Consider the following 13,631-nt stretch of genomic DNA (forward strand, 5'->3'; position numbering starts at 1 on the left):
TTGTCGGCAGCCCTGAAGGTGGTTTTCCATGGTTTTCCATTTTCACACCAGGCAAATGCCGGGGCTGTACCTTAATTAAGGCCATGGCCGCTTCCATCCAGTTCCTAGGCCTGTCCTATCCCATCATCACCATAAGACCTTTCTGTGTCAGTGCGACGTTAAGCAAATAGCAAAAAAAATTTAAAGGGATTCAGTTAGGTAGAAATGTAGTAAGCAGTCTCGCCTATGCTGACGACTTGGTCTTAATGGCAGATTGTGTTGAAAGCCTGCAGTCGAATATCTTGGAACTTGAAAATAGGTGCAATGAGTACGGTATGAAAATTAGCCTTTTGAAGACTAAATTGATGTCAGTAGGTAAGAAATTCAACAGAATTGAATGTCAGATTGGTGATACAAAGCTAGAACAGGTCGATTATTTCAAGTATTTAGGTTGAGTGTTCTTCCAGGATGGAAATATAGTAAGTGAGATTGAATCAAAGCTAATGCAGTGAGCTCGCAGTTGCGATCAACAGTATTCTGTAAGAAGGAAGTCAGCTCCCAGACGAAACTATCTTTACATCACTCTGTTTTCAGACCAACTTGGCTTTACGGGAGCGAAAGCTGGGTGGACTCAGGATATCTTATTCATAAGTTAGAAGTAAATAGTAGAAGAAAGCAGTGAGAATTATTGCTGGTACAAACAGGTGGGAACAATGGCAGGAGGGTACTTGACATGAGGAGATAAAGGCTAATTTAGGATTGAACTATGTGGATGAAGCTGTACACATAAACCGGCTTCAGTGGTGGGATCATGTGAGGCGAATGGAGGAGGACAGGTTACCTAGGAGAATAATGGACTCTGTTATGGAGGGTAAGAGAAGTAGAGGTAGACCAAGATGATGATGGGTAGATTCAGTTTCTAACGATTTAAAGATAAGAGGTATAGAACTAAATGAGGCCACAACACTAGTTGTAAATCGAGGATTGTGGCAACGTTTTGTAAACTCTCAGAGGCTTGCAGACTGAACGCTGAAAGGCATAACAGTCTATTTTTAGAAGATCATTTGTTAATATTAGAAACTAAGCAGCTCTTTTAATTTCTAATCCTTTTGTTTCATTTACTAACTGAATATTTTAAATTTGTATAACAATTACCTCTTTGTGTTTGATTTTTTAAACAAGCCTAAAATAAAAGGCTTGGGGCTATAAAGTTGAATACATTTTATTCATGTTTTAATCATCTTACGAAAGGAAAGCTGTTGTGGATTAGACCCAGTGATTAATTTGAACTGATTTACATGTTCACTGTACTCAATGGGTAAATATTAAATAATCGTCTCAGATCACCATGCGCTGATGACATTGATGTTAGGCCCCTTAAACCAACAATAATCATTGTTGTTTTCCCTATGCGGTTCTTAAACTCGGATGCGTGGTTTGACGATCACACTTCACCTAGCTGAGCTTGGCATTGTTTCCAATTACTTGGGCCAGTCTCATCATATTTCCTTTTCAACCTCCCATGATATAATCTTGTTCTCTTATGATCCCAACAGTATTAGGTTTGTGATGTGGAAGTCTAATTTTCATGGCCTCATGGTCCTTTCCTTCCTTAACGGAATGGTTGGACCTCTTCCCATTTCACTTCTTATTATAGGTGGGAGGGGACGATTACCTAGTACAGTGGTTCCCAACCTGGGGGCGATCACCCCCCAAGTGGGTGATTTGGGTTATCAGGGGGGCAATAAATAACTGGGGGGGGGGGGGGTGGATGAGTATTCAAAGGGGGAAAAATTAAAATATACTGTGCAGTAGAAGTTGCTGGTAGCACAAGTCACAGGCTATTCTCAGCCGGCCAATTCAATGCACTCACCCCTCTCCACAGTCCCCACCTGTCGTTGCTCAGCGCGGCTGACTGATGACTCACCCCTCTACTCCTCCTGCCATCACAACACACTTGCCATTGACCTACATTCGTCTTCAGTCTCAGCTAGCCCATGTGTGCCTTACCATCAGTTTTTGTGTGTGTCTTTTCTGTTTTTGTGTGTTTGTTTTGAAATGTAGAAGTTCATGCACAGTGGATTCAAAAAAGAAGTGGTGTCGTCAATACTCAGCTGGGTATTTAAAATTTGGTTTTATTGCGTTACCGCAAAATGTGCAGTTTCCACATTGTCTTTTGGGCGATAAAACATTTACTAATAATGAAGCCAAGCCTTCGCAAATGAAAGATCATTTATCAAGAGTACACAGTGATAAAAGTGAGTAAAGGACTTAGTTATTTTCAACACTTCAAAGCTAAAACTGATAAACGGCCTAATGTGAGTGAATTATTTAAAAAATGAGCAACCGATCTTGACAAAGGTCTTCTTGCTTCTTACAAGGTGTTATTATTGAGCGCTAAATTTATTAAACCTCACACAATTGGCGAAACTCTTGTTCCACCGGCTACCAAAAAATGTTGAGATCATGCTAGGCGAGGGCCCTAGTAATAAGTCAATCGGTTCCTTTGAGCAACAATACTGGTTCCAGGTGAATTGACGAAATGGCCATGGACGTTGAATCCAAACTCGCCAATAGGTTGAAAAAATAAATTTGCATTGCAGATTAATGAATCAGCTGTGATTGATAACAAAGCAGTTTTATTACCTTATGTGAGGTTTATCAATGAACAAAAGGAAATTACCGAGGAAATGTTGTTTGTTAGAACTTTGATCACTGATATGAAGGGATCGTCGAGTTTTGAAGTGGTGCAAGATTATTTTGAGGAAAAAGAGATTCCCCTAACAAACGTGAGCACTTGTGCAATAGACGGTGCTGCTGCCATGTCAGGTCGTCATGCTGGGTTCTAGCCCACCTTAAGAAAGAAGTGTCAGAGGTCATCACTATTCACTGTGTCATTCATTGTCCACACTTAGCTGCGAAAAAATTGAGTGGTGTCCTGCATGAAATCCTACAACTGGTTATTACTGGTGTCAATAATATCAAAGCTAATTCCCTCAATGACCGTCTGTTCGGACAACTTTGCCATGAAAATGATGAGGAATTCGAACAGTTGCTTCTACATACGACCGTGAGGTGGCTTTCTAAAGGAATCTGTTTGCGCCATTTCTTCGAATTATTTTATACGGTTACTGAGTTTCTCAACACGTCTGATCCCATTTTAAGTGAGAATTTGAAGCAACGCAAGTTGGAACTTGCGTACTTTACAGATATTTTGGAAAAAATGAACAAAGTCAGTATAAGGCTTCAAGGAAACAAGATGAACCTTATCAAGGTCAAAGGAATTATTTCATCATTCATCGCCAAGTTTGATATTTACAAGGTAAATATTGGCCGTAACGAGCTGATTCAGTTTCCGACCCTTAAAAGGTGTTCAATGTCAGATAACAAGATTCCTGAACGCCAGAAGACAAAATCCTAATTTTTACTGATCACCTTGACCAGTTAAAAACGGACATGGAATCAAGATTTGAAGATTTGACCAAGTTACAAATTCCAGATTGGATTCTAGATCTCGTTTGAAGCGGTGGATAAGCTTGATAACTCTTTGCAGACGAGTTTCTGGATCTGAAGTATGACTGTGAGGTGAACATTATTTTCAAACAGAGCGGTTACGAGTTAGCCTAACTGAAGCTTATGGACACTTATCTACAACTGTGGGGAAAACCTGAACCACTTCTCATCTCGTTCCCGTCAACATATTTAGTTCAAGAAGGATTTAGTTCTGTTGTCCAGCTCCTCACAAAACAAAGAAATAAGTTGGACATATGCCTCAAAGGAGACTTGCGCCTGAACTTGACGAACATAAAGCCAGATATTCGAGCTTTAACTGAAATCCACCAAGCACAAGGCAGCCATGGAAAAGGTAAAAGAAAACAATAACAAAGTTTTCAAACGTTCATTTATTTTTTCAAATTTTAACTGTCACCTTTTTGAATTTTTCTAGATTCCAATTTAAACATGAAAACGTGTACCCTTGTTTTAAGTGCACGTCAATGATCTTAGTTTATTATTTTACTTCTTTGTTCTTAAAAATCTCTGTAAGAATGTACATTTTCATTTTTTCTATTTTATTTAAGAGTGACTGGATAAAACTTGTTTGGTTGGTTTTATATACGGTAATAAAATTGTTTAAAATAATAAAACTGCTTTAATATTTACACTTTAGTTCAAATTAAAATTAGGCATACAATGAAAATGGAAAGGGAGCGATGGGTGTTAGTCAACCTCCACAAAGGGGAGATGGGCCACAAAAGGTTGGGAACCACTGGCCTAGTACGTCCTCTGAAAACAACCACCATTACAGCCTTTCCATATGGTTTCAAAATGTGATTTTAACGTCAAAGAATTGTTTCTTTATCTCTACGGCCAATATCAGTAGGCCTGCCCAGCTTTCACGTCATTATTATTACTAGCTGTTACCCGCTGCTTTGCTTCGGGATTTCGTAATTTGATAAAATTAATCGTTCCTCGGTACTGCACTAAGACATTATCTGAAAATCCCTAAAGTATTAAAAACTCACCAAAATATTGCGTATCATTTACTCATAACCTCTTTGTAAACCACGTTGCTATTGCCTTTTGGGGCTAAGATGACCAGGCTATGGTAGAGCTAACTCTGGAACATGCGACATAGACCTGTACATGTGAGAAACAGTCCTCTCTCAAGTTGAGAAAAGAAAAATGTGTTTCTTTATTTTTAAAGCAGATTCCAAATACTAATTTTCACGACTGTAACATCTTCAGTTTTTGAGATATATGTATCCTCTCAAAAAGAATTCAACCCCTTTTTCGGTCCTTTTCACCCCCCTTAAATGGCTTTTCCAAAAACAAAAAAAATATGTGTTTGTTTTTAAAGGAGATTCCAAATATCAATATTCATGTCTAAAATATAAAGTGTTTGAGATATAAGTATCCCAATTAAAGGATTCAACCCCATTTTCAGTCCCCTTAAGTGAATTTTCCAAAAACCAAAAAATATTTGTTTCTTTACTTTTAAAGGAGATTCCAAATACCAACTCTTATGTCTATAACATGTTCAATTTTTTAGACAGGTACTCATTTTAAAAATTCACCCCATTTTCACTTCTTTTAACCCCATAAAGTGATTTTTTCTTAAATAAAAAAATGCTTGTTTCATTATTTGTGAAGTAGATTCCATGTATTATACCAATTTTCATGTCTGTAACATCTTCAGTTTTTGAGAATATAAATATCCTCATAAAAAGGATTCAACCACCTTTTCACTTATTTTTACCCCCCTTAAGTGAATTTTTCGAAAACTAAAAAATACGTGTTTCATTATTTTTAAAGGACATTCCAAATACCAATTTTCGTACCTTAAAACTGTTCAGTTTTTTAGATACAGTCATTTTAAAATTCACCCCCCTTAGCGACGGAATATATACAAAAATCCTTCTTTAGTGAGCACCTACACTGTAATGTAAATGTATCCTCAAAATTTCATTTCTTTATGTCCAGTAGTTTAGGCTCGGCGATGAATCAGTCAGGACATGTTATTTTATGTATGGTATATAGATAGTTAATTGATAAGGTTGCTGTAATCAATAATGAAATAATAATAAAATTTTAGAAGCACAGGGACGAATGCTGTACCGACAAATTTATGTTTCTGGAAGAAATGCACGCGTGGCCATCAGGAATTTGGCAATGTGCTCGGAAACGAACGTAACTAGGCCTACATAAACTTATAAATGATAAATTATCACGATAACCCTTTTTGGGAGGTCAAGAAAATACATAGTTGTCAAATGAGCACGCTGCTGTTCTTATTCACTTAATATGTTGTGTTTTTTCTTTCTTTTTTTTCCTTCTTCTGCCTGTGACAGCTTAAGTGATCGATAGAAGTTGAGGACTGCGGTGTTTGGTTCTGATCAAAGAGGATAGGCAAAGAATGCCAGCAGGTGTCGCAAAACGATTCATGTAGGACTACCGTACGTAGAGAAAAATAATTGTTTTCGAACGTATGCCGGAGAAATAACAATAGCAAGATAAAAACAAGAGTTTAACCATAAAATAAATCAATCGCAATGCTCCTAAAAATGATATACGACGACGATATCGTCTTTTTGATCAGAATAATCTGGAATCAGCGTAGGTATCGTTGCCTAACCTGATGAAGTTATATATGAAAATATCTCATATGAAGGACTTGGTGAGAATTTAAGACTTTGTTCTATGTTCCTTGGTGCCTATTATGAGAAAATAACATATACGAATTATCGGATAACCGTAGAAGTTATCTAATAGGCCTACTCTTAGCCTACCCACGTTGCGTTTTATCACATCATTGTATTTTGGATGGAAGCAAATATAATGACTGAAACTTCTTGCTAAATTATACTATTCGTATCGTCGTGGCAAAATAAGACGGCGGCATCAGCCGTAGCTTCGTAAATCTGGCAATCATTTCATTTAGTCACGTGCACCGTTGGTTCGATAGCATTGCTCAACCAACGACGGCGTGTTCGCATCCTTGCACGGCTGCGGAGGGACCTATGAAGATGGTTGTGTGTTTGCAGGTGTTGCGTTCATTCCCAATTTACCAACGTACAACGCAAATACTTCGTGTCTCCAAACAACATGAAAGAAAACATTTGTCAAGAACATTGGATTGTATTAGATTAATCAGTACGACAATTTCTCGTTTAGCTACTGGTAAGTGCGCATTTTTTATATACAAATGAAGTTAAGCTGTAGCTGATTCTCTTGATTAGAATGAGAAGAAAATAATTTATTAATTCCAAGGTGAACCTAAGATGTATATCAATTTAATTTAAAGTGGGGTTATGTTATGCGTTAGCATGAATGTACAAACTAGAGTAATATTAAACTATAGGGTTCGATTAATTCAGTTTTCTCTCTATGAGGATGGAATGAGTTATTTATTTCTGTAATTAGACGACAGGTTTTAGGTAGTAGAAAGTTATGAAGACGGCTGTTAATCTTTTCTCTGCAATTCCTTGATTTATGCTTAGGTGTTTTATTATTCACGTTTCATTTTTGAGTCAATGGTTCCCTGTTTCTCCTTCATTATGTAAATCTTTCTTATAACCTGTCACTTTGTTGTCTGGTAGTGTGCGCCTGTGTAAGCGATTTGGGTTAGGATTGGGAAGGAAACGGCTGGGCCATAAGACTTGAGCATATCAGGAATAGTGGCAAACCATGAAAAATTATGTGATTAAATTTTGCAGGTGATTGTTATGAATAATACATGCTTCTAAGAAAACTTGAAATTATGTGATTGAGGAAGGAACTGTACTGTTAATACAGTACCGGTACTGTTATGTTTGCATAAGTTTAGCAGAACTGTCTGGTTAAGATTTGTGCTGACCGCTGCACCTGTTTGACTGGTCTTTCAGCTGTTAATTCAGTTACAATTTAGTCTAGTGAAAACCACAAGCCATAACTTCTTTCCCCATTGAGTTTAGGTACTGAGGAAGAGTTGAACATATTTTATCATTTAACCAATTGCTCCTAGAAAATTTCATGAATTGATTTTTTTATTAATTAAGAGATAAATGTGATTTACTGTAGTCACATCCTAGTTTGTGAACCATGGACAACGAGTGGCCGAGTAAGTGGTCCTGAGAGTCAGGATACCAGTTGCTGGGAATAGCTTCTCGGATATATTCTGAGTCGTGCCAAATTCTGTATCAATTGTTTACCTAGAATTATCTTAAATAAAGCCTCCGTGGCTCAGACAGTAGCGCGTCAGCCTTTCACCGCTGGGTTCCGTCGTTCAAATCTGTCACTCCATGCAAGATTTGTGCTGAACAAAGCTGAGGCATTGTAATCTATAAGTTTCATTTCCGAATTGATATTATACACTAATACAATGAGAAGACGACTTCCACCTAATCAATACTTATTTTATTAAATTAAAACTACAGGGTCGGGAAGTCGTCTTTTCATTGTAAAGGGGAGGCAGACAGGTTTCTCTCTGGGTACTCCAGTTTTCCCTGTCTTCTTTCGTTCCAGCAATAGTCTCCAGTGTCATTTCATCTGTCAGTTATTAATCATTGCTCCAGAGGAGTGCGACAGGCTTTGGCAGCCAGCAACTAGGAACTATCCTCGCCACTAAATGGGGCTTTATTCATTCCGTTCCACCAAGAAAGTGGCAACGCAGTTTGGGTCACGTAGCTATCAACTTGCGTTCGGGCAATAATGGGTTTGAACCCCACTGTTGGCAGCCCTGAAAATGGTTTTCTGTGGTTTCCCGTTTTCACACCGGGCAAATGCTGGTGGGTCTGTACCTTCTTAAGGCCACAGTTGCTTCCTTCCAACTCATAGTCCACTCCCATTCCATCGTCGCAATAAGACTTAACTTAGAGCAAAACAAGTTCCTTTCCTGACCAGGTTGAAACCAGAAACAGGCTGTGGATTTTTATTTTCATCTTGGATGTTTTCAAAGAACTTGGGAAGCTTCCACTGATTTGAACCGTGTCGGCAAACTGTACATAATATACACGGTTCAACCCAGAAAAGGAAAACTAAATTACGAATGAATCAGTTATTATGTGCCGGTATTAGATGTTCATAAAACTACTGAAAAGGACAGGTAAAACAATATGACTACGACAGGCGTATGAAGACGAGTTATCTGACCTGTTTATAAGGAGCAGCACAGGTCCTCTATACAACACAATTGGGAAATATCCCAGTAGCAATGATCACTTACAGTAGTATGATATTGAAGTAAACTTAAAACTAGCTTAGCCGGTATCGGCACCTATAAGGCCCCCCTCGGGGGTGCCCAGACAGACATTTGGGGCGTTTGAACACATTTGCACCGTGACCATGGCTGACACAGCAACAGCATCGGCAGCATCTGCACCCATCTCGGCTCCGGCCCAGGAGTCGCACAAGAAGAGCAAGGCTTCCACATCCAAGAAACCTCACACCAAGCCTGCCCATCCGAAAACCTCCGAGATGGTGGGCAGTGCCATCAAGAGCCTCAAGGAGCGAACTCCGTACAATCACGCGTACACTAACTATTACCTCACCATTGTAAATACAACACATTCATACACATATTCACACATACCTTAAATAATTCAGATGCCTTAATAACTTAACACTACGATGTACAGTGGATTGGCCCTTATGTTAAAATATGACACCATCACATAGAAATTTATACACAGTTTAGACAATTTATGGAATGTTGGAGTCTATTCTTGAAGCATCTTACATATTTTGGAAAAGGCTCTAGCAAGGAGAGGCCAGACCCTGAGGCAACCCTCTCGACCAGTAGGCTTGAGGAGTGAGTTCTCAGCAGAAATTTATGTAATATTAAAATATTGTTTATGTAAATATATTTTTTTATCTACTTAGTTAGAATGATGGCTTGCCACGCGCTGTTGGTGGGGGTAAGGGAATGCAGGAGCGGAAAGGAACTGGTCACCCTACCGTACGTAAACTCCGGCTCAGGCACACCTCTGCGGAGGTTCGGACCTGCCTTTGGGCAGAATGCACCCTTACCTTAACTACCTTAAGTTAAAATGAAATTTTCTTCTTTATTGTTACCGAGTTTTGGTGGATTGCAGAGAGGTGAAAGAAGGTGCTGTGGTGAATGGGTCCATCTACAATATCATAATTAATTTAAAACTTGAACTGAAGGTTGTATTTCTTCAAAACAACAAAACAAATTTTCACTTAGTGAAATAACAATGACAAATTTGGGGATTAAAAATAGAGAACCCCAGAATAGGGAATTTAACAGCTTTGGGCTACAAGCCCAAATTTACAAGTTCTGAGCTACCAGCTCAAGTCTACACAATTTACAATTTAAGCAATGGCAGAAATTCCCCAATTCAAGAGCACTTGCTCCAAAAGTTACAATCTTTAGCCTTCCAAGAGGCACCCCTCACAATTACAGAAAACTTAGAAAAGAGCTTACATGCTCTCCAACATTAACAAATTTCTAACAGTCCACTTAAGGCAACATTACATTACATCTTACACTCTCTGGCCTCTCTAGGCACTATTTACAGTAGAGGCTACTTTTACACGGGTATCTATTACCCAACCTACTGGGCCTTAATGGAAAAAGAACAGGTTAGATTACTGCCCCGAACACAAAATGAATGGAGGCGTATACTTGCACTCCTAGATAATGAAGAATAAAATCCTAACGGGGCTCTCAGCCCAGATATACAGGGGCTAATCCCAAGCTACTGAGGTGACTCGAATGAAGGTTACTTTAAGGCATTACAGAAAAGAAGAAAAACATTTACAAAGTCGTAGTCACCTCAAACCAAGTTGAAGGGGAACTCGAGAGGATAACGCACTCTCTATCCCCGATTCACAGTTAAAGACTTTATGAAATTTTTACATTAGCCGAACGGAACTTTACATTTTAGAAAATGTTGGTTACATAGTTAGAAATTCGGACCTTCACCTCGGATAAGTATGCAGAAACAGCAAGGAAGATAGAATTTGTGTGGCCATTACTTGACTGATGTTCTGCCTGCTGAAGAACACACGCACACTCAGAAAGACGACGAGCAATGAGACAAGGAAACTTGAAAAGCCACAACTTATATACCCTCAGGGAAGGTTCGAGAGAATTCTGGACTAATCCGGACACATCCTCTCAATTTCTATTGGCTAATTCAAAGTGAACAAGAAATGCGGGATTGGTTGAAAATTAATTACAAAAATTCATGATTGGCCAGGTTAAAAACTGGCGGAATGAAAAAGAAGTGTTGCCAACCCAAAAATAAATGGGGCCAATAACCTTCGATGTTAGGCCCCTTTAAACAACAAGCATCATCATCATCATCATCAAAAATAAATGAACATAGATTCAGTTATGAAAATCTAGAAATACAAAACTTCTTTAAGTTATAAGTTCTTCCACCTTGCACCAGAGTGCATGACCAGAGTTTTTGAAATGACATCTATGGAGGAAAGTTTAAACTTCTTGAAGTAAACAAACACAAAGCAAATAAATCCAGTCAGTTTAGGCAACTTCACAACAACACAATTACTCAATACTTAAGTTGTGACATCTTCTGATTAAAGTTCCAACTTCATGTAGTAGCAGTTTCACGAGTTCTTTAAGGCGCATCTTTTGAATGTGCGGAGTTGAGATGTGCCTCCCAGTACATTTATTATTAACACAGTAGATTGGAATCATATTTTTTCTTTTCATTGTTTAAGTTTTATATATAAACAACAGCACAAAATATCCACAACAACTCAAGAGAGGCAAAAAAAAAAAGCACTAAACTATCAAATAATGTAAATTAGGCAAAATAAAAACTGGTCCTGCCATTCCCAAACGCACAGAAATATGTTTGTCTCTATTTGACACTTCAATATAAACACCCTAACTTCCGGGCGCTGGTCATGACGCAGGATCCACTTCGGACCAAGTGGAGGTGATAAAAAGGCAAACAAATTTTACTTAAACATGTCAGGTTTACAACCTAATAATTTCCAAAAAATTTGATGAATCCCCGATTCCAACGCAACACATGTATACTTGAAGAGTTACACTGCAGTAAACCGGAGTGGTGGACTAGTGGTCACCGTACTGGTCTGCAAACCTCGTAGATGTGAGTTCAAGTCTGTTTGCAGCTATATTTTTTCTACTATGTATATTTTAGTAATTAACTTTACGTCACATTGATACAGATTGTTCTTATGGCGACAATGGGATAGGAAATGGCTAGGATTAGAAAGGAAGGGGCCGTGGCCGTAATTAAGGTACAGCCCCAGCATTTGCCTGGTGTGGAAATGGGAAACCACGGGAAACCTTTTTCAGGGCTGGCGACAGTGGCGATCGAACCCACTATCTCCCGAGTGCAATCTCACAGCTGCATGCTCCTAACCGCACAGCCAACTCGTTGGGTAAAATAAATTACTATTTGAGGGAACATGGAAATAAAAATGGAACAAAAATATTTATTTATTTATTTATTTATTTATTTATTTATTTATCGTATGATGAAAGGAATATCAGCTATTTACAAAATATGTACAAAAATACACACATATACACACACTCACAAGTTCATTATTCGCAATACTATGTCCAGATGGTTAATCCACTCAACGGCTTCTTGTGTTAGGTTGTGGAGATCCTTCATTGAGCCTCTAAACGCTCTGAGGGGACATTCGAGCACTATGTGATCCATATTCACACTTTGCTCTGCTTGTACCCTCTATGTTGAGTTGGTAAATTTGTATTGATGGTCCAATCTTACGAACTTGAGGGCCCTGAGAAGGACCTGTTCAGGTATTATTTTTCCTTAATCTTTGACCGAGAGGTCGTTTAAGATAGTTAAGTCTCATCGTGATTATTGTTGCTTGCTTAGCACCACCCGGGGGACACGTGCAGAGTAATGAAGAGGTAAATTCTGTGGACGTGAGCAACAGTGGACCCCCACAAAAATATTATGCAAATTGCATTGCACTTTATTTTCTACTTTAATATAGGCCTAAATGTTCTCACACGACATTAAGACCTATCTGAGCCAGTGCGACGTAAAGCAACTTGTTTAGTGTCAAAAATTTCATTTTTAGGGTCTGTATTGAATCGCGATTTACATTCAATAATATTTTTTAATGTAAAGCAACTTGTACAAAAAGTATATATTTTGTACAAAATTTATAGCTGCGACAAGACTCAAACTCATGTCCTCGAGGTTCACGCACAAATACGGTAACCAATCGGCCACTGCTTCGGTTTACTGTGCTGTAACTCTCCAAATATAAATGCGTTGGATTGGAATCTGCGATTGATCAACTTTTTGGAAATTATTAGGTTGCGGACCCGACATGTTTAAGTAAAATTTGTTCGACGTTTTATCACCTTCACTTGGTCCAAAGTGGATCCTGTGTCATGACATTTGATTTTAATTTTTTTGAAAACGAAAGTGTATTGATATAAACCCTTCTACACGAGTTACCGTTGAGCGGCAGGCACATCGAAGCTCGTTGAAATCGGTTGGACGCAGGGTCTGGCCTCTCCTTGTAAGACAGCTGCAGGTAATGAATTCCAATCGTCAATTAAGGTGGATGTTCATTGCTGTTAAAATGTTCAATTAATTTTTACCATCTTTTTTTTCAGCAGAGACCTCTCATAATGTACAATTTTCCACGGAACTGACAATGTCCGTAGAAGAGACGTTCAACTGTATACAAGAACTCTTGTTTATGCTTTGTATTATCTTAATAAAATAAGTTGAGGAGTTTCTCTGGAAAATGTCTGGCAGTGAGTTAATAGGTCAGGAAAGAGATGATGAATAGAACCCTACCGTTTACCATGAGTTGTAAACTAAGATTACAGAAAGCTAGGAAATACAAATTTTCATGTGTGTAACTTGGTAGTTGCAAGATCTTCCTTTTCATGCATTGTTTTTCTGCTTCATGTGTATTGTTTTCCAATTGGTGAAAAAGAAATATGCTTTATATATCTGCAATATTTTATATTTCAGAACGGAAATTCACAGACAAACACGAATGGGTTTTAATAGATGGAAATGTTGGAACTATTGGAATATCCGATTATGCTCAGGTTTGTACCTTTTTTGACCAAGAGTTTTGCAGCCTGAAATACTACCATTTTTTATGCAGTGCTGGAAACATGTATTGCAATTTCAAATTCTGTGAAGAAGAGT

General features: G+C 38.3%; 1 protein-coding gene across 1 annotated transcript in view; it reads left to right on the plus strand.

Moving 5' to 3' along the window:
- The first annotated feature begins 6,354 nt into the window (after nt 1-6,354).
- ppl (pumpless) overlaps nt 6,355-13,631 on the plus strand; it is a 45,079-nt gene continuing 37,802 nt past the window's right edge. The window contains exons 1-2 of the mRNA XM_067146158.2: nt 6,355-6,657; nt 13,449-13,528. Of these exons, the coding sequence (XP_067002259.1) occupies nt 6,498-6,657; nt 13,449-13,528 (240 nt within the window). The 5' untranslated portion in view covers nt 6,355-6,497. The remainder of the gene's footprint in view (nt 6,658-13,448; nt 13,529-13,631) is intronic.

The sequence above is a fragment of the Anabrus simplex genome, chromosome 4 (assembly GCF_040414725.1).
Source record: "Anabrus simplex isolate iqAnaSimp1 chromosome 4, ASM4041472v1, whole genome shotgun sequence".
NCBI lineage: Eukaryota > Metazoa > Arthropoda > Insecta > Orthoptera > Tettigoniidae > Anabrus > Anabrus simplex.